Source organism: Heliconius melpomene, chromosome 7 (assembly GCF_056956725.1).
Source record: "Heliconius melpomene rosina isolate 202511_hmr_F chromosome 7, ASM5695672v1, whole genome shotgun sequence".
NCBI classification, from domain to species: domain Eukaryota; kingdom Metazoa; phylum Arthropoda; class Insecta; order Lepidoptera; family Nymphalidae; genus Heliconius; species Heliconius melpomene.
Window position 1 is genome coordinate 1,111 of NC_140395.1, and position 21,390 is coordinate 22,500.

At 41.4% G+C, this 21,390-nt stretch overlaps 1 protein-coding gene across 1 annotated transcript; it reads left to right on the top strand.

The window, feature by feature from the left end:
* Nucleotides 1-1,117: 1,117 nt before the first annotated feature.
* LOC146537098 (uncharacterized) lies at nucleotides 1,118-13,187 on the top strand. The gene is made up of 4 exons (XM_085188170.1): nucleotides 1,118-1,819; nucleotides 4,089-4,160; nucleotides 4,900-7,048; nucleotides 7,155-13,187. The coding sequence occupies exons 1-4, from the start codon at nucleotides 1,118-1,120 to the stop codon at nucleotides 13,052-13,054; spliced, it is 8,823 nt and encodes a 2,940-aa protein (XP_085044296.1). The 3' UTR covers nucleotides 13,055-13,187.
* Nucleotides 13,188-21,390: the final 8,203 nt, after the last annotated feature.

A 21,390-nucleotide genomic window follows, 5' to 3' on the forward strand; every position in this document is an offset into this window, starting at 1 on the left:
TAACCTAACCTAACCTAACCTAACCTAACCTAACCTAACCTAACCTAACCTAACCTACCTAACCTAACCTAACCTAACCTAACCTAACCTAACCTAACCTAACCTAACCTAACCTAACCTAACCTAACCTAACCTAACCTAACCTAACCTAACCTAACCTAACCTAACCTAACCTAACCTAACCTAACCTAACCTAACCTAACCTAACCTAACCTAACCTAACCTAACCTAACCTAACCTAACCTAACCTAACCAATTACGTAACATCGATCTCCATACTAAATAGATAAGTTCAATTGTTTATAAATTAGTTTTGTACAAATATATTAGAATTAGTAAATTTTATTGATATATTGATTTATAGGTGTTTGTTTTAGGTTTAATAATATAGTAAATAGTAGTATAATTCATAATTTTAATAATTTTTGGTAACTTTAATTTTAAATTTTAAATATTTTCTTAGCAAAAGCCTATACAAAACATCTCTATACAAAACAGTGTCATAAACTCCAGTTGTCCTTGAGTTGTCCAGTTGTCCAGCCCGAATTTGAACTTTGTTATGTGAGATATAAGGGTCAGATTCGCGTGTAGGTAGAATCAGTGCTCGAACTATTGTTTGGAGAAAGTCGGCAGCTGTTAACTTGGAGCATTGTATTAAGCAAAATATGAACGTTCGCGCACTACCATAAATATTTAAAATATAAAACTTAATTATTTCTTTTCTTCTATTTCTTTTGTTGGAAAATATACAATAGAGCAAATATAATTTGTGCACGGTTTATGTAAGCAGCTGTAACATAATTTTAATAATTTTTGTTAACTTTAATTTTGTATTTTAAATATCTTCTTAGAAAAAATTAAAAAATATATATTTTGTCGTTTTGTTTAGTATTTAATGTTAGGCTTTGATGTTACTCTCTGATTTTAGTATTTTATTTAATTATTTAATATTTAATTTTGTAATTCCTGCGTTACCTCGTAGTATTGTTGACGTTTTTAGGGTCTTTCGAGTATAGCTCTCAAAACCACCCACTTACCTGTACTTACCTGCCTCTGTTCTCTTTCTAGACTGCGCTAACTTTTTGTAGAATTATTGTTTATTGTTTTAATTATAAAAATGGATTATAAAAGAATGTTTCAAACGCCTACCAGTACAAAGAAAAAGACTTTGTCTCAGGCTTCCTCGGAAGCCGGGACAAGTCGACAGGATCCCATCACCCCCGTTTCTGGAGCTGCTCAATCACCTGACAGCAGATGCAGCTCCCCGGATATTGAATCCCTTATGTTAGCAATGTCTTCTGACGGAGAAACAGAGAATGTAGGGTCAGAAACACTTCCCAAGCCCAAACTTAAACCTAAAACTAAAAAGGCCGACAAAATGCAGCGTAAGGACCTTCCAGTAAAGGCTGCGGCAGTAAAAGACGTTCGCTCTATGAGCAGTGTTATTAACACTTTAGCCAGACAAATCATCCAGGCGGTACATGAAAATAAAAGCGTAACCTCTATCAATAAACGGTTTATTATCGAAGCCGCTGAGGAAATTGGAATAGCTGCAGATATTTTCTTAGAATCACAACTAGAGCCCAAAAATATAAATTCAATCCCCGACCCTCCGGCTTCTGATCCCACTCCTGCTCCTGTTGTGGATAACACTGCTCTCAGAGAAGAGATTGTCTCTGCTATGAAGGAAGAGATGGCCAAGTTTAAGGTAGAAATAAAGGAGGAACTTTCAGCTGGCTCCGGTTATTCTTGCGCACAGGCTGTATCTTCTAGAACCCTCCCTGAGAAATCCCTAAAATTACAATATAAGCCAGCAATAGTAATATCCCCCTTAGAAACATCGGATGAACAACCTAACACCATAAATAAATTTAAAAAGAGTATTTCTTTCAGAAATAAAAATTACGCTCCCACTAGAGTTAAAGCCATATCTAACAATAAAGTTAGAGTAGAGTTTGCCAATGAATCACAGTGCCAAGAAACCTTGAATCAGCTCAAGGAATCCACCTCAGTTACAGCAGTGCCGGCGAAAAAGCTCCGCCCTATGTTTATCCTCAAAGGGGTGTCGAACGATATTTCTCTTGAGGATTTAACTTCAATTATTATTTTACAAAATCCTAGCATAAGCGACCTAATAAAACAACCGGATGATCTCAAATTAAGATTTAAACGCAATAATAACAGGAATCCTAACTTATATAATGCCGTATTTATCGTTGCACCCGCTGTCTATCGCGAGGCTATTCATTTAGGTCGTATTAACGTCGATCACCAAAAAGTTTTTGTGGGAGATTTCTCTCCCTTCATCCAATGCTACAAGTGTCTGCAGTTCGGGCACATCAGTAATAACTGTGTGTCTGACTGCAGACCTTGTTCGCATTGTGCAGACACCACACATCAAGCTCCAAACTGCCCACACATTTCAAGTGACAAAACCCCTAAATGCTATAATTGTACTAAATATAACACCAAGACTAATAGTAAAATAAATGCCGAGCACTCTGCTATTTCATCCAATTGTCCCACTATTTTATATCTGTCTAGTCAAATTAGGAGCAAAATCGATTATGGTACATAACATTTGTTTCCTCTTCTGATTTTAAAATGCTTAATTTTTGTTAAAACTTTAATATTGTTTAATGTGTAATTTCCAAACTTCAGTCGCAATAAATGCACATATATTATGTATTCTAATTGTTGTTACATAAAGCCAAAGGCGCCTTCAATTGGCATAAACATTCGCATAAAACTGTAAATATGTTATAATTCAAGTTATTAATCACCGTTTACACACAATAGTTAAAATAGAGATAAGTGTATCCCAACTCATGTTGTTATCAAAAATATGTTTATTATATGTTTACTTTTAAAATATAAATATGTTTAGTATAAATGTACGTTCTACTAATATGTATAATTATAATGTTATACTTCTAGTTCTAAAGAGTATTGTACAGTTAAGTTATAAATAGTTACTAAGTGTCAAAGGATATGTATTGGGAAAAAAAAAAAAAAAAAAAAAAAAAAAGAAAAAAAAAAAAAAAAAAAAAACATATAAATATACGAAATATAAAATATATATAGTAAATAAACATTAATAAAAAAAAAAAAAAAAAATAAAAAAAAAAAAAAAAAAAAAAAAAAGATATACATCTACAAGTGTAAATATAGATAATATTAATAACGTTACATCTAAATAATCTTAAGTTAGAAATTAGTTTGTAATAAAATACAGTAACAAACAAGATAAGTGTCAATCGAATTTTCTGTGTGTGTGTAAACGGAGCGTCTCAATTAATGTTCTTATATTAAAAACTGTGTCTTAAATTTATTTTGAAGTCCATAGAAAAGTTATATAAAGATTTATAAGTCACTCAAATTTTATTAAGTCCATCAAGTCTGCTCGATCGACCCCGGCCGCCCGTATCCCTTAGCGAGGACTGTGGTCGAGAAAGAGACTGGATATTTGTAACCATAAATTAAAGTCATGGGCTTCAACTCCCAAAAAAAAAAAAAAAAAACCTAACCTAACCTAACCTAACCTAACCTAACCTAACCTAACCTAACCTAACCTAACCTAACCTAACCTAACCTAACCTAACCTAACCGAAATAAAAAAAGACTCTCGATTAAAATAAAAACATAAAATATACAATGGCCTTGGTTATGCCAGGGGGTCACCGGATCTTTTATTAAAAAAAAAAAAAAAAAAAAAAAAAAAACCTAACCTAACCTAACCTAACCTAACCTAACCTAACCTAACCTAACCTAACCTAACCTAACCTAACCTAACCTAACCTAACCTAACCTAACCTAACCTAACCTAACCTAACCTAACCTAACCTAACCTAACCTAACCTAACCTAACCTAACCTAACCTAACCTAACCTAACCTAACCTAACCTAACCTAACCTAACCTAACCTAACCTAACCTAACCTAACCTAACCTAACCTAACCTAACCCAGTACACTCCAAACAACCGCACAATACACATAGGCTCCGCATAAAAAATTCGTAAAAAATCGAATCATCGAGCCACACGCGCAACGAGTGTTTTAATTGATTTCCCCACGTCTGATTCACCAGGATTATCGTTTGCAGACCACCAGCACTCCAGGATCCGGAGAAAAACAGCATCAACTTCCACCATCTATAACTGTGAGTGTTTTATCGCATTCTAAAAACTCTCAGCGTGCAAAGCTTCGCGCCGTCAAGACAAATCCAAAGACACCACTTTTGTCACAATCCGTCCAAGGAAGACGGAATCCCAAAGGCGCGAAGTTTACATTATAACCTCTAAAAACCGCGTGGTGACCACGCGGTTAGAGAGCACGCGGTACGATATAACCTCGAAGACCCTACGTGAAGACTCCGAAGCCGGACCGAGGACTTCGACACCGGTCCGAGGAATCCTGCAGACCAGAGAACCTCAACAAGTCTCAGACCGTGCAGGTAAGCCCAGGGTTTACCCCCATCCCTCAGTCCAAACACCCTGTGTTTGGGCTCGTTCAACTCAGGACTCCAAGTCCTTTCCACACACCCCCTAACCCTTAAACCCCCCCCCCCCAAACCAACCCCCTCCACCCTCAACCCCTACCACCCCAGTTTTCTCACCGGAGCTCGTATTATACACGGGTTCCTCTACCTACCACCTGCATCCCCCTGTCATCTAACAGTAAATTCCCAACCACCCTTATTTCACCCTCACCCCTCCACCACCCCCCACCCTTCAAAAATTTTCTACCCCACCAATAGTCGCCCCACGAAAGTCATCCCCCCCCCTTAAAATTTTTACCTCACCCCCCCTGGGTTTATCTCCTAAACGGGAAGACTTAGACACACCGAGTTTGGGTTCGTTTTACTCAGCGAAAGGAGCCCAACCATCTGGCTCCAACAGAATCCTCAGAAAAAGCACTGGGAGAGAAATAGAGCACCCGCCCATCCGCGCGAGGAGCATACTCATCTCAACGGTAACATATATACACACAACATGTCTCTACCAAATAAGAAAAACGCCAAAGTAACATTCGCCGACAACAAGACCACAGTATCAGCAGGAGGTAAGAAAGAATCTTCATCGAAGTCACTCAGAGAGGCAGTCATGAGGCGGCAAATTTCAAACAAAGGCACGGAGTCAACAAAGCTACCGGGTGAAACCCGAGGGGCGGAAGCCGAAAAACAGACTCCGTCCTCCCAGCCCTCGACGCCTCCCACAGAAACCTCCTCACCAAACAACGTCGACTCAGCCTTGCAGAGAGTATCGGAATGGCGCACGGAGGCCTCGCCCGATGGCAGTCTCCCGCAAAGTGCTGATACTGACAGCGACATCAGGCTGTCGATGTCACCTGGATCGGATGCATTCAAAGGACGCAGGACCAGCCTCCTCATTACATCTACGAGAAGGACTGGAGTGGAAATGGACCTTGCCACAAAACAAGCCAACGACCTGCTCCTGGCGGGAAAAGAGGCCCTCGAACTGTCTCAAAACATGAAAAGGGAATTAAAGCAGACAGCAATTGACAGTCTTCAATCCCTATACGAAATAGTCCTGGCTCTATCGGACTCCAGAGCCAGGCACAAGTGTAACCTAGAGACAGAACGAGTGAAACACGCCAGGGAGATTGTTAACATAGAGAGGGCCCATAATAAGTCCATGATAAGTGTGATACAAAAACTGGCCGGCAATCTAGAAGAAGCAGGTAACAACATCTCGGCGACCCTAACCGAGACGAAGGAGGTTCGGAAATGGTTAGGGTACGAAACAAGGGAGCCACATCAAGAAATAAAGGAAATAAAAGCCTCTATGGGGAAAGCAACGGCAGGGATAGAGAAGCTTCTCCTACAACCGCAGACAAAGAAGGAAAGCCACGAGGGACTTCAAGAGATTCTGCAAGAACATAAGGATCTCAAGAAGTCAGTCAAATCCCTGTCAAATCAATTCGATGAATTCCGCAGAGAGAATAAAAAGACCGGTGAGCAACTCCAACGGATCCAGGACACCAGCGGGAAGGCGCTAGAGCACCTAGAAAAACCCCTACCACCTCCACCTGTCCTGGAACCGCCAAAGGAATTGATGGAGATCAGGAAGCTAATCGAAACCATCCACGATAAACCCGCACCACCACCGCAAGCCACAGCACTATTGGGAGATAGAGAACTAAAAGATAACCTTCTCCCAATAGCGGGGACGCTCGAAATGGTAACAAACGACATCAAGTCAATAAAAGAGAAATTGGATAAGCCCACCACGCCAGCAAGGTCGATTCAGGAAGAAATGGATGCTGCGGAAGGTGGGAAACCAACCACGACCAGCAAGAGACCAGCCACGGTGACGTACGCCAGGATAACGGCCACACCGGCGAAGCCCAAACCGAGGCCAAACCACACCCTTATAGTATCGTCTAGTGATCCGACAAACACCGGCGATACTATCATCAAAAGGATAGTGGCGGCCATCGACGCCAAAAAGACCGGCGCCAAGGTGGACAAGGTACGCAAAGCACGTAATCAAAAAGTCGTGCTGAGCTGCCACACAAATGAGGATCTTCGCCTGGTGCAGGAGAAAGTTAAGGGACAGCAAGGCCTCAAAGTGGAAGTCGCCAGGCCAGCAAACCCGCTCATTATAATCCGCGATGTCCTAGCCTACCACACGGACACCGAGATTATAGAGCACGTCCTGGCGCAAAACAAGGATGTTCTGAAGGAACACGGAAAGGAGGCCAAGCTGCGCGTGCGTTATAGGAAGCGAGCACGCAACCCCCTGGAGTGTCACCCGATCTTGGAACTTTCACCGGAAGCACACAAAGCGGTCCTGGAAGCCGGCCACCTCCACATAGGGCTACAAAGAAGACCTGTAGCGGATCAGTCTCCTCTCATGCAGTGCATAAAGTGCTTGGGATTTGGCCACACAAGAACAACGTGCCAAGAAAAAGACCATCTCTGCAGCCACTGCGGAGGCCCACACACATGGGGAGACTGCATGGAGAGGAAAGCGGGTAAACCACCAACCTGCATAAACTGTAGAGAAGGAGGTAAAAAAGACACAAGTATGGACCACAATGCCTTTAGTACAGAGTGCCACGAGCGACATAAATGGGATGCCATAGCAAGATCAAAGATTAGGTACTGCTAAAGGCATCCAAAATGACACAGAAACACAGACAAAAGCTAGGAACATCAACATCATACAGGCCAATCTGCAAAGATCAAAACTGGCAACGGCGGAACTCCTTCAAGCTGCTAAGGATAGAAAGATCGATATTGCTTTAGTGCAGGAGCCGTACGTAGGCAGCGCGGGGGTACTAAAGCAATATCCAGGCACAAAAGTAGTACAGTGCACACTCCGACGCACAAAACCAGTTAAGGCTGCAATTATTGTGTTCAGTGACCGACTGGAGGTAGTCAACGACCCCCAGACGGTGACTGAAACGGAGGCGGCAGTCTTACTGAGAGGGGGCAGCCTGCAACTAGGATTGATCTCAATTTACCTGGAGGGCGACCAAGACCTAACGCCATACCTAGCAAGGATCAAGGATATCTATGGGAAGCTGGCGGAATCGACCACAAATATCATAGTTGCTGGAGACACCAACGCATGGAGCCCCTGGTGGGGTAGCATCACTGAGGACACCAGGGGTGAAATGTACAGCGCGTTCCTAAACGAAATGGATCTTCACATACTTAACACCGGGGATACACCAACGTTCGAAACCATAAGAGGGGGGATAGTATGCAAAAGCGCCATTGATGTGACAGCATGCAGCCGCTCTCTATTAGGAAAAATTGAAAAGTGGACCGTACAGAGGAACATCACCACCTCCGACCACAACGCCATTACTTTCGCGTTACAGCTTCGACGGCCACTGGCCAGTCTTAAGCCCATCACAACGCGGAAGTACAACACTAGAAAGGCAAAATGGAAGGAATTCGGAACACTTTTCAAAAAATTACTACAAGAAAATTATTTTACACCCGCTATAATAGAACAACTAAAGGATCCCGAAGAACTAGAAGTGGCCGTAAACACCTTTACGGCCCTAATCCACAAAACCTGTGAAGATACCATCCCGTACTTAAGACCGGAAACCCAAAACCCTCTACCGCCCTGGTGGACAAAAACATTGGACCAAATGCGCAAAAAAGTACTCCAGCACAAGAGGAGAATCAGGAACGCAGCCAAAAATAGGAAAACACATGTAATAAACGAGTATGTAAAAATCAAGGAGGAGTACAAGATTGAGGCGGAAAAAGCGCAAACGGAAAGCTGGAAGGATTTCTGCACAAACCAGGAGAAGGAAAGCATGTGGGACAAAATCTACAGAGTCCTGCGTAGATGTGATGGTCGCCAAGATGACACACTCCTGAGGAACCCGACTACAGGCCACACCCTGTCCCCACAAGACTCGGCAGACCTTCTGGCTCGAACGTTTTACCCTGACGACTCAGAGGCAACAGACAAACCCTGCCACGCCTCAATCAGAAACTGGATCAAAAATTTCGACACCAACACCCTACCTGAGGACGACCCACCATTCACCGTCACTGAACTAGAGACGGTGCTGAAGCAACTAAATCCCAAAAAGGCGCCTGGCCCCGACGGGCTGACCGCAGACATTTGCACCGCTGCCATCCGCAACGCCGAAGACATCTTCCTAGCGATGGCGAACAAGTGCCTGTCACTATGCTACTTTCCGGAGCAGTGGAAGGTAGCTCATGTGGTCATAATCCGTAAGCCCGGGAAAGAGGACTATACACACCCCAAGTCCTACAGACCAATCGGCCTTCTATCAGTGATGGGAAAGATAGTGGAAAAGCTTCTAGTGGGCCGCCTCCAGTGGCATCTCCTCCCCAGAATGAACAAGCGGCAATACGGCTTCACACCTCAACGCGGTACAGAAGACGCCCTAAGCGACCTCATAGACCACCTACGACAGAAACTGACAGACAGGAAATCAGTCCTCGTCGTATCTTTGGACATCGAGGGAGCTTTCGACAACGCGTGGTGGCCGGCACTCCAGAAACAACTCGCCATCAAGGAGTGCCCCAGAAACCTTTTCAAGGTAGTCGATGCATATCTCAACGACAGGAAGATCTTAGTCAACTACGCCAGGAGAGTCTCCACAAAATGCACTACAAAGGGTTGCGTCCAAGGTTCCACTGGCGGACCGACCTTTTGGAACGTAATTTTAGACTCTCTACTGCATCGGCTGACAGAAAAAGGGGTGTACTGCCAAGCCTTCGCCGACGACGTCGTACTCGTTTTTGCCAACACCACCATGGAAGCCCTACAAAACGAAGCCAACGAGACGTTAACAACTGTCATGACATGGGGAGAACGGAACAAACTTAGCTTTGCACCGCACAAGACCAACGCGATGCTCCTCACGAAAAAGCTAAAGTATAATCCCCCTAACCTGAGAATGGCACAAACCAGCATCCAGTTGGTTCAAGAAATAAAAATCCTCGGTGTGATAATAGACAGAAATCTGACCTTTAAGTCCCACGTCGTGGCACAGTGCAGGAAAGCCACACAAATCTACAACCGGCTTGCGTGCACGGCGAAAATCACCTGGGGACTAAACTCGGAGATCATAAGGACCATCTATACAGCGGTAATAGAACCAATCATCACCTATGGTGCGAGTGCGTGGTGCGAATCCACCGAACTGCGCATGATACAGCAGCACCTACACACGCTGCAGAGAGGGTTCGCCCAAAAGATCTGCAGGTCTTACCGCACGGTCTCCTACACGTCAGCATTAATTCTGTCAGGCCTGCTCCCCCTGGACATCAGAATACAAGAGCAGGCCCTAATCCACCGCACAAAGAAAGGCAAAATCACCAACTACCTTCCCCTCAACACGACTCTCGAATGTAACATAGACTTTGACAAACTACAGCACCCAGCCTCCCAAGAGGCCATAAAATATGGGAGTCAAGAAGAAGAAGAAACACCGGAACCCCTCAACAACAACCACCAGCGAGACGGTCCTGAAATATATACGGACGGCAGCAAAATCCGAGACAGAGTAGGAGCTGCATTCTCCTGGTGGGAGGGAGGAACAGAAACAAAATCCCGAAAGTTCACCCTACACCCCGCATGCACTGTATTCCAAGCTGAACTCTATGCTATATATAAAGCTAGCCAGGAGGTTATGCGAACAAATGTCCCCCTGGCTACCATCCTCAGCGACTCAAGGTCCTCACTAGACCTGCTGGGGAACCCGAGGACCACCCACCCCATAGCAAGAGCGACACAGCAGTACATACAGCGCATGAAGGAACAAGGAAGAAGCATCAGGCTAGTTTGGCTCCGAGCACATATAGGCACAGCCGGAAACGAAAGGGCAGACGAACTTGCTAAAGAAGCCGCACTGCTGGACCGCCCATATGACTATAAAAGAACACCAGTGGCCCACGTCAAGACCAAAATCCGTGAAGAATCTGTAAAAAGATGGCAGGATAGATACCTTACCTCCAGCACGGGCAACACCACCAGGGAATTCCTTCCTGATGTTGAAATTGCTTTTCAAATAATCAGGAAGGTAAGATGGGACCCAATCCACGTGCAAGTCTTGACGGGACACGGTGGTACTGCCAGCTACCTGTATAAACACAAGCTCAAAGACTCCCCGGGCTGCGAATGCGACCCCAACATCGAAGAAACAGTGTGGCACATCATTCTGGAATGCCCAAGATTCTCCATAGCCCGCCTTAACCTAGAAACACAACTCAATATTAAACTGGAGAGGGAAGGCATAGCAACAGTGATGGCGGACAACCTGCGGAGGCCTGTCTTCCTAGACTACCTTCTGGACATCTTCTGCATCGCAATGCGTAGAAACGGCAGCAAGATTGCAAGAGGAAGGAAGCTCGGGGAGGAAACTGGCCTTGCTGCGTCCATCACCGAAGTTGGCCCTACCAAAACAACCACCCCGGAAACACACGCTCAACATCTACTGCAAAACGGACACCCCGGCGTCCCAGGGCTATCGACTCGTCCCGTAGCCCTTTTCATGGACGACGACGAAGAGACGCTGGGACTCTGCTTCTGCATCGTCGGCCCGAACAAGTGGGTCTACATCTCTCCTGGCCTAGCTGTTCTCACAAAAGGCAGCACAGACAAGGCCACAATGAGAAAGTCGATCTACGACAGCATGCCCACCACATCGCTGGGAAACTGCGAATTTCGAACAATGCGATTGAAGAACAAAACCATCGCACTCTTCGAAGGCATCAACGGCGAGTCCCCCTTCACCAAGGCATGCAAAGTGCTCGTCCACCTGAGCACGCTGACGGCAGAAGAAACAAACAACATCGGTCCAAAAACACTGAGCGTGGACGCTATGAAAGCCGGATTCGACAGAGGAACAGTCGAAGACTTTTTGGGATGCGTTAACGCTTCCAAAAGTCACAGAGTGGTTGTTTACGAAAACAGAGGAGAAGACTTGGCCTTCCTAAAAGACAGGAAGGAAGCCATAATAGCCAAAACAACCGAGACAAGCGGAGCAATGCGTCTACAGGAGAGACTAGCCAAAGAAGAGAGATCAAAGAAGAGGGAATCAACATCCAAACCCTCCAAAACAGCACATATAATTAGCCTGTTAAAACCCAAAGAACGTCTCGTCAGGAAGGATAAGATCACAAGAGCTGACAAAGGACAGGTCACAACACCCGACCTGCCTCCAGCAAACGACACAAAGCAGCATATGGAGAACGCACTTCTGGAGTACATCACCATCCTACGAGAAAGCACAAAGGTAAACCTTGGGATCTGCGAGAAGATACGCAAGACCTTCGAGCTCGGGAACGAAGGCTTACTCAAGGTGCTACTCGAGGAAGAAAAGGCCGCCATCTACGACAACTCCACATCGGAATACCTGAGGGGAGAACCACCAAAACTCCCCCACAGGACGGCCTACAGCGGGAAACTCGGCTTTGTAGAAAGGGAATCCAGAACTGACGAAGACAACAACACACCCAGATTCAAAACTACACCCGATGACCCAATCTTAGTACTAGCTCGATGCACAGAGGTTTCGCTGGAACAAAAGATCCTGGACAAGGCAAAAGCCACCCAGATCTCAGACAGCCCGATAAACCTCACCCACCATCCCACACCAGAAATAGAATGGGTCAACGGAGCCCCAGGCAGTGGAAAATCAACCTGGGTTACAAACACCTTCAACCCCGACACCGACCTGATCGCTACCACCACTACAGAAGCAGCACAAGATCTCAGGAGAAAAATAGACTTCAAACGCGAGCGGGAAGGACGCAGCAAAGTGAGAACAATCGCCTCACTCCTCGTAAATGGCATCAAAGCCAAAGACAGGCCCAAGAGGCTGATAGTGGACGAGGCTTTGATGAACCATTTCGGGGCAATCGTGATGGCGGTAAAGCTCACAGGTGCAGAAAAACTCACGCTGATCGGGGACTTCAATCAGCTCCCATACATCGACAGGCTAAACCTATTTAAACTTAAATATATCGGCCCAAACCTTGTGACGTCCATCACCCAGGAGCTCTTAAGATCATATAGATGCCCACAAGACGTGACTTACGCCCTTAACGAAGTGTATGACGGGATCTACACGGCACGTTCCAAAACTCGATCCTTGAGAAGAGAAAGACTCACCGGCTCATCCGTCCCAATGGACTCACCCGACACCCTGTTCCTGGTCCACACACAAACGGAGAAAACGGATCTCAGCCGGAAAGGATGCGGAAAAGGGCAAAACTCACGCATCCTCACCATAAATGAGTCCCAGGGGTTGATGTATAAATCAGTCGTTATAATACAGACAAAATCCACCAAAATCCCTCTACACGACAGCATAACACATGCTGTCGTGGCGATAACAAGACACACAGAGGAGTGTATATATTATAACGACACGCACGACATGGACGCGATCGCGAGGTTTATCAGCAGGGCAAATAATTCAAGCGCAGAAGACATCAAGACATACAATACAAAAATGGCTATCTCTCAGAGAGACTGGGACGCAATCGATAAACTGACAAACCAAACCGGACAAGACAAAACATAACACAACACAACAATACAACCAAAGACAATACAACCGTTGAAATGAGTTCAACCTACAAAGAAAAAGGACCAAATCACAACAATTTACCCTGAAGAGCAGAAAAAGGCACGGACGCACCATGTCCGTGGTGTATTTTGACTACTAATAATAAAAAAAAAAAAAAAAAAAAAAAAAAAAAAACCCAACCCAACCCAACCCAACCCAACCCAACCCAACCCAACCCAACCCAACCCAACCCAACCCAACCCAACCCAACCCAACCCAACCCAACCCAACCCAACCCAACCCAACCCAACCCAACCCAACCCAACCCAACCCAACCCAACCCAACCCAACCCAACCCAACCCAACCCAACCCAACCCAACCCAACCCAACCCAACCCAACCCAACCCAACCCAACCCAACCCAACCCAACCCAACCCAACCCAACCCAACCCAACCCAACCCAACCCAACCCAACCCAACCCAACCCAACCCAACCCAACCCAACCCAACCCAACCCAACCCAACCCAACCCAACCCAACCCAACCCAACCCAACCCAACCCAACCCAACCCAACCCAACCCAACCCAACCCAACCCAACCCAACCCAACCCAACCCAACCCAACCCAACCCAACCCAACCCAACCCAACCCAACCCAACCCAACCCAACCCAACCCAACCCAACCCAACCCAACCCAACCCAACCCAACCCAACCCAACCCAACCCAACCCAACCCAACCCAACCCAACCCAACCCAACCCAACCCAACCCAACCCAACCCAACCCAACCCAACCCAACCCAACCCAACCCAACCCAACCCAACCCAACCCAACCCAACCCAACCCAACCCAACCCAACCCAACCCAACCCAACCCAACCCAACCCAACCCAACCCAACCCAACCCAACCCAACCCAACCCAACCCAACCCAACCCAACCCAACCCAACCCAACCCAACCTAACCTAACCTAACCTAACCCAGTCTGGGCTGAGCTCGCGTCGTGAACGGTCGCTTCCGCGGCCTCCCAGGCCAAAAATACGGCTAAGTTATGACAAAAAAATCATAAGTTTTGAAATAATCATCGTAAAAATATGTGAAATGTGTCAAAAGTTGCGCGCTTAATAGCCCTACAAGTTAGTGAAAAAACTGTGAAAATCGGATAAGTGGAAATGTGAAAAAACTTGGAAAAACTGTGCATTTATTAGCGAAATACGCTCAAACTAAGTTTAAAAAGTGATTAAAAATAGTAAACTAATTTTTATCTAGATAAACTTTTGCATAGTGCTAGAAGGGACTTTAATTTACATATATTTACAAAAATAATTAAAATCGGACAAGTAGTTTCTGAAAAATCGGAGTTTTAAGTGAAACATAGTGCAAAAGTGGGCCAAAAATCTCTGTTTTTTGCGTGCGGCGGAGAAACAAGATCGACAACCCCACTTTTTTATTTAATAATTCAATGTATATAGTTCTCCCACACGTCCCTGCAAAATTTGAGAATTTTCCGTCTCTCCGTTTTCAAGATATAAGTGTTTTTGTTGAAGTTTGACCTTGGATGACCTTCGGTCTAACTTCGCGACGGAGAGATGTAGAGTTATGTACTATACATAGTTCGACGTGCCTGGTTGTGACTATTCAGAATGTGTTTTTATATTTAAAATCAAGTGTCAAAATATGGAGTTATTTGAGAAAAACCTAAAGAACGGACACATCTCGGGAAAATATTAAGTTTCAAGGTCTGTAAAATTAATTTAATATCGACAACCCCAATTTTTTATTATTTCACCGTACAGACAATTTAATGAAGAACAATAGTGTAAAGTTTCAGATTTTTTGGACAATAATTGAATTAGTTATTAACAATAGTACTAAGTGAGGGCACAGTGAATTTTTTCTTAAATCTTTAAATGTACATTTAATACCTAAAACAACTACCTAGAATATTGATACTTTGTAAAGATCATTTTTTATACCTATCCAACCAAATAGTAAAAACAGAATTAAAATCCGACTGTAAATAAAAAAGTGATTTTTCAAATCTAATTACGTAACACCGATCTCCATACTAAATAGTTAAGTTTAATTGTATATAAATTAGTTTTGTATAAATAAATTAGAATTAGTAAATTATAATTGATATATTGATTTATAGGTGTTTGTTTTAGGTTTAATAATATAGTAAATAGTAGTATAACTCATAATTTGCATTATTTTTGGTAACTTTAACTTTAAATTTTAAATATTTTCTTTGCAAAAAATCTATACAAAACATCTCTGTACAAAACAGTGTCATAAACTCCAATTGCCCTTGAGTTGTCCAGATGTCCAGCTGTCTAGTCCGAATTTGAACATAGTTGCGCGTGTTATAAGGGTCAGTTTCGCGTGAGCAGGAAGGATCAGTGCTCGAACTATTGTTTAGAGAAAGTCAGCAGCTGTTAACTTTTAACATTGTATTAAACAAAACATAAACGTTTGTGCAAAATTTGAATACTTGGAGTTTAAAACTTAATTATCTTCTTTTTATTTTATTTCTTTTGTCGGAAAATATATAATGGAGTAAATATTATTTGTGTATGATTTATGTAAACAGCTGGGGAGGGCTGTTATTGTAAGTGTAAATCTCTATAATTGGATGTTCTAAAGTAAATTAGACAAAAGTTTTAAGTTATATTTCTTTGTTTATAAATAAGTCTTTGTTTTAATAGCTTAAAATTAAAATTGAACTAGTAATAAATATAATTATAATACAGTAAATAGAAGTATAGTCTATAGACTACTAAAATAATTAATTTAAAATAGTGGTATAAAACTTGTAATATATATTATAGCATAACTATAGTATAACTTCCTTTCACTTGTTTTTTCATTCAAAATTTGTTCGGTTAAGCTTTTTCTCTTCTTCGGCTGTTTCTGTAAACTAATAGTATATACATTTTATTTTGAGTTTCGATTATCTTAAATAGTGAATAATATTTGGTAACTTTGATTTTAAAATTTTAAATATTTTCTTAGGAAAAAATTTAAAGGAAATTACCTTGTTTTGCTTTTAACTTTAGTCTTTAAATTTTAGTTTTTAATGTTAGTCTGTAATTTTAGTCTTTAATTTTGATCACTCCCGCGTCATCTCGCAGGATTGTCGACGTTTTTGGAGTTTCTCGAGAATAATTCCCAAAATTCCCACTTACCCGGACTTGACCTGTCTCTATTCTTTCTCTTTAGATTGCGCCAACCACTGTAGAATTATAAATTTTGTCTTCTATTATTATTATCTTTATTTAATTATTTAATTACAAAAATGGATTATAAGAAAATGTTCCAAACACCTTCCAGTACTAAGAAAAAGACTTTGTCGCAGGTTTCTTCAAAACCTGAGACAAGTCGACAAGACCCCATCACCCCCGTGTCTGGAGCTGCTCAATTACCTGACAGCAGATGCAGTTCCCCTGATATTGAATCCCTTATGTTGGCAATGTCCTCTGAAGGAGAAACAGACGACGCGGTGCCCGAAACACTCCCCAAACCTAAACCTAAACCTAAAACTAAAAAGGCCGAAAAAATGCAGCGTAAGGACCTTCCAGTAAAGGCTGCGGCAGTAAAAGACGTTCGCTCTATGAGCAGTGTTATTAACACTTTAGCCAGACAAATCATACAGGCGGTACATGAAAATAAAAGCGTAACCTCTATCAATAAACGGTTTATTATCGAAGCCGCTGAGGAAATTGGAATAGCTGCAGATATTTTCTTAGAATCACAACTAGAGCCCAATAATTTAAATTCAACTCCCGACCCTCCGGCTTCTGCCCCCACTCCTGCTCCTGTTGTGGATAACACTGCTCTCAGAGAAGAGATTGTCTCTGCTATGAAGGAAGAGATGGCCAAGTTTAAGGTAGAAATAAAGGAGGAACTTTCAGCTGGTTCCGGTTATTCTTGCGCACAGGCTGTATCTTCTAGAACCCCCCCTGAGAAATCACTAAAATTAAAATATAAGCCAGCAATAGTAATATCCCCCTTAGAAACGTCGGAAGAACAACCTAACACCATAAATAAATTCAAAAAAAGTATCTCTTTCAGAAATAAAAATTACGCTCCCACTAGAGTTAAAGCCATATCTAATAATAAAGTTAGAGTAGAGTTTGCCAATGAATTACAGTGCCAAGAAACCTTGAATCGGCTCAAGGAATCCACCTCAGTTACAGCAGTGCCGGCGAAAAAGCTCCGCCCTATGTTTATCCTCAAAGGGGTGTCGAAAGACATTTCTCTTGAGGATTTAACTTCAATTATTATTTTACAAAATCCTAGCATAAGCGACCTAATAAAACAACCGGATGATCTCAAATTAAGATTTAAACGCAATAATAACAGGAATCCTAACTTATATAATGCCGTATTTATCGTTGCACCCGCTGTCTATCGCGAGGCTATTCATTTAGGTCGTATTAACGTCGATCACCAAAAAGTTTTTGTGGGAGATTTCTCTCCCTTCATCCAATGCTACAAGTGTCTGCAGTTCGGGCACATCAGTAATAACTGTGTGTCCGACTGCAGACCTTGTTCGCATTGTGCAGACACCACACATCAAGCTCCAAACTGCCCACACATTTCAAGTGACAAAACCCCTAAATGCTATAATTGTACTAAATATAACACCAAGACTAATAGTAAAATAAATGCCGAGCACTCTGCTTTTTCATCCAATTGTCCCACTATTTTATACCTGTCTAGTCAAATAAGGAGCAAAATCGATTATGGTACATAACATTTATTTCCTTTTCTAATTTTAAAATGTTGAAATTTTTGTTAAAATTTTAAAATTGTTTAATGTGTAATTTCCAAACTTCAGTCGCAATAAATGCACATACATTATATATTCTAATTGTTGTTACGTAAAGCCAAAGGCGCCTTCAATTGGCATAAACATTCACATAAAACTGCAAATATTGTTTAATTTAAGTTATTAATCACCGTTTACACACAATAGTTAAAAATAGAGATAAGTGTATCTCAACTCATGTTGTTATCAAAAATATTTTTTTTTTTTTTTTTTCTTATATGTTTACTTTTAAAATATAAATATGTTTAGTTATAAATGTACGTTCTACTAATATGTATAGTTATATTGTTATAGTTCTAGTTCTAAAGAGTATTGTACAGTTAAGTTATACATAGTTACTGTGTACCAAAAGAAAAGTTACGAAAAAAAAAAAAGCATATATACAAAAAAAAAAAAAAAAAAAAAAAAAAAAAAAAAAAAAAAGCATATATACAAAATATAAGACATATATAGTAAATAAATATATAAAATATAATATTAAAAAAAAAAAAAAAAAAAAAAAAAAAAAAAAATGGATATATATATACAAGTGTAAATATAGATAATATTAATAAAGTTACATCTAAGTAATCTTAAGTTAGAAATTAGTTTGTATATACAGTAGCAAACAAGATAAGTGTCAATCGAATTTTCTGTGTGTGTGTAAACGGAGTGTCTCAATTAATGTTCTTATATTAAAAACTGTGTCTCAAATTTATTTTGAAGTCCATAGAAAAGTTATATAAAGATTTATAAGTCACTCAAATTTTCTTTAAGTCCATCAAGTCTGCTCGATCGACCCCAGCCGCCCGTATCCATTAGCGAGGACTGCGGTCGTGAGAGTAGACTGGATATTAGTAAAATAAATTAAAGTCTAGGGCTTCAACACCCAAAAAAAAAAAAAAAAAAAACCTAACCTAACCTAACCTAACCTAACCTAACCTAACCTAACCTAACCTAACCTAACCTAACCTAACCTAACCTAACCTAACCTAACCTAACCTAACCTAACCTAACCTAACCTAACCTAACCTAACCTAACCTAACCTAACCTAACCTAACCTAACCTAACCTAACCTAACCTAACCTAACCCAGTCCCGGTTGAGCCCTCGTAGCGATCAGACACGAACGCGGCTCCCTAGACTACCAAAACAAGATTTTTCGGACGAAAAAATTCATAACTCGGGATATACTAGTGCGATTAAAGTGAAAGTGACACTGAAAGTTGCGCGGAAGTGTACCCTATCCGACGGTGCCAAAAAAGTAATTTTTGGACAAGTGCGAGTGACAAAAATCATTAAAAAACTATTAAAATCTTGTGAAAAAAGACACTTTTTAGTTTTAAAAATTAAATTAAAAATACTAATAGTGAACTCAGCGACATGCCCGACCACATAGGGATGGTCTGGGAAGTATCCCTGTAAACTAAGTGTTTTTTGTGAAAATCCGAGTGCGGGAACCAAAGTTAGCGGGGTTTTTCCCACAAAAACGCTTAAAAAACACGTGGTTTTAAACAAAAGTGCGTGCGGCGCCGTTTTTAAAGCGGTACCCCCCCTTTTTTATTACTCCCCCCTGTGTGCCTGGTGACCCCCCAAGTCCCCACAAAATCTGGGATTTTTTCCCCCGCGCACCCCGGAGATATTGGAGTTTTCCTAAAAACCACGTGGAGACTACTTTTGAAACGGAGAGTCGGAGAGTGACACCAAGAGTGTCTTTCGACGCGGACGAACTTTCCCTTGACACCCCTGAAAGAAGATCGAAGATCCGTGAACCACAGAGCAAGTTATTTAGAAAATACTAATTTAAATTTTCGAATTTTACTCTTCCAAATTTTGTACATTATTTTCCAAAAGATTTTCAGCGGTAACCCCTAATTATTTTTGTATACCTAAGTAGCAGCACTCTTAAAGAATATACCCTGAAAGTTTCAGATTTTTCCAAGTAGTAGTTTCTGAGTTATAAAAAAAGTAACAACTTTGGTCGAAGCGCCAGTTTTTGTTCTATTTATAGAACAAGGTAACAAAAGTGTATCTTCGTTTATAACTTGACTTCCAAAAACCGGATCAACGTGATTTTTGGTGGGGATCATTTTTTAGTGGAGACCTACAAATTGAAAAAAGTTGCATAAAAATCGGTCCATAAATAAAAAAGTTTTTTTCGGAATCCACTTACGTAAACTAAAAATTTGTATATTAACAAACTGTGGTGTGTACACAGAGTATAAGAACAAATAAGATACACATTTTCACTTAATATATTGTAAATTTTTACTAACTATTTTTAAGATATAAATGGACTAAGCACATAGTTGGTTGGTATAGTATAGGAGACGGCAGTGGCTTTCTACACCACTACATTTTCTTACATAATCATATTTTTTTAAGCTAATATTTTAGATATAATTTAGACTAAGTACCTAGATATTAAGTATAGTGTAGGAGACAGCAGTGGCTATTTACACCACTGCACTTTAATATTAAGACTAGATATTGAGTATCTAAAAGTTTATTATTTTATTTTTCTTTCTTTCCTTTAATTCTCTGTTGTGACCATCTCGGACAAAGTGTATAAATATACACATTTTTATTCTGTAAAATTGATTAAATTTTGAGACAAGTTTAATATAAACTTATATTCTTTACATATATTTTGACAAGTTATTGTAACACAGACATATACATACATTGACTAAATATATACACACAGATATATACAAATTGATACAAACATAGAGATATACATAGAGATATATACTTTTGACAAAAACATTTAATATTTACAAACTGACTGGTTTGGTTGGGTTGGGTTTCAATATCAAATAAATAAATATACTTATAAAAAATTTCAATTCTAACAAATAAAGGGGATAGTCTGCGGCTCCCTACACCTCAGACTATTTAGACCAGGAACCAGTGGTGGAAATTAAAACTTTTTGGTTTTATTATTTTAATTATTCTCTTCGTCAAAAATATACATATAAATACTTACCAGACTACTTAGACCAGGAACCAGTGGTGGAAATTAAAACTTTTTGGTTTTCTTTATTTTCTTTATTTTCTTTGTCAAAAATATACATATAAATACTTACCAGACATGTCGACGAAGAACAGCTCCAAGTTGACCGGCTCATCAGGACCTGCAAAAAAAGGAGAGATGTTAGAAACAGAAGGAAGGAAGAGGATTGTTCCCAAGGCGGCCCCACCCAGGGAGGTACAACAGGCTCACACCTCAGAGGAGGAACCTGAGAACCTCAGAGTGGTGGCGAACCGTCTTTTCCAGGACGCCAAGCTGCACCTGGAACAGTCAGGAAACATCAAAACCATAATAAAAGAGACAGTGATAGAAAATTTGGGGAGGATGTACGAGATTATTCTCAAACTGAGCGAGGACAGGCTCCAGCTCAGTAACAGACTCCTCCAAATAAAAGCAAGGACAGAAGAAGGGGTAAATAGTAAAGAGGTCATGCAGGAGATTATGGAGCAGAAAGCCATGGTCAAAGAGACCATGGAGGAGGTCAAGAACATGAGGAAGGAGAT

Coding starts and splice junctions, on each gene's coding strand:
- LOC146537098 (XM_085188170.1), top strand. CDS start 1,118: ATGGATTATAAAAGAATGTTTCAAACGCCTACCAGTACAAAGAAAAAG. Junction 1,820..4,088: donor TACAATATAAGCCAGCAATA/GTAATATCCCCC, acceptor CTGATTCACCAG/GATTATCGTTTGCAGACCAC. Junction 7,049..7,154: donor AGGAGGTAAAAAAGACACAA/GTATGGACCACA, acceptor AAAATGACACAG/AAACACAGACAAAAGCTAGG.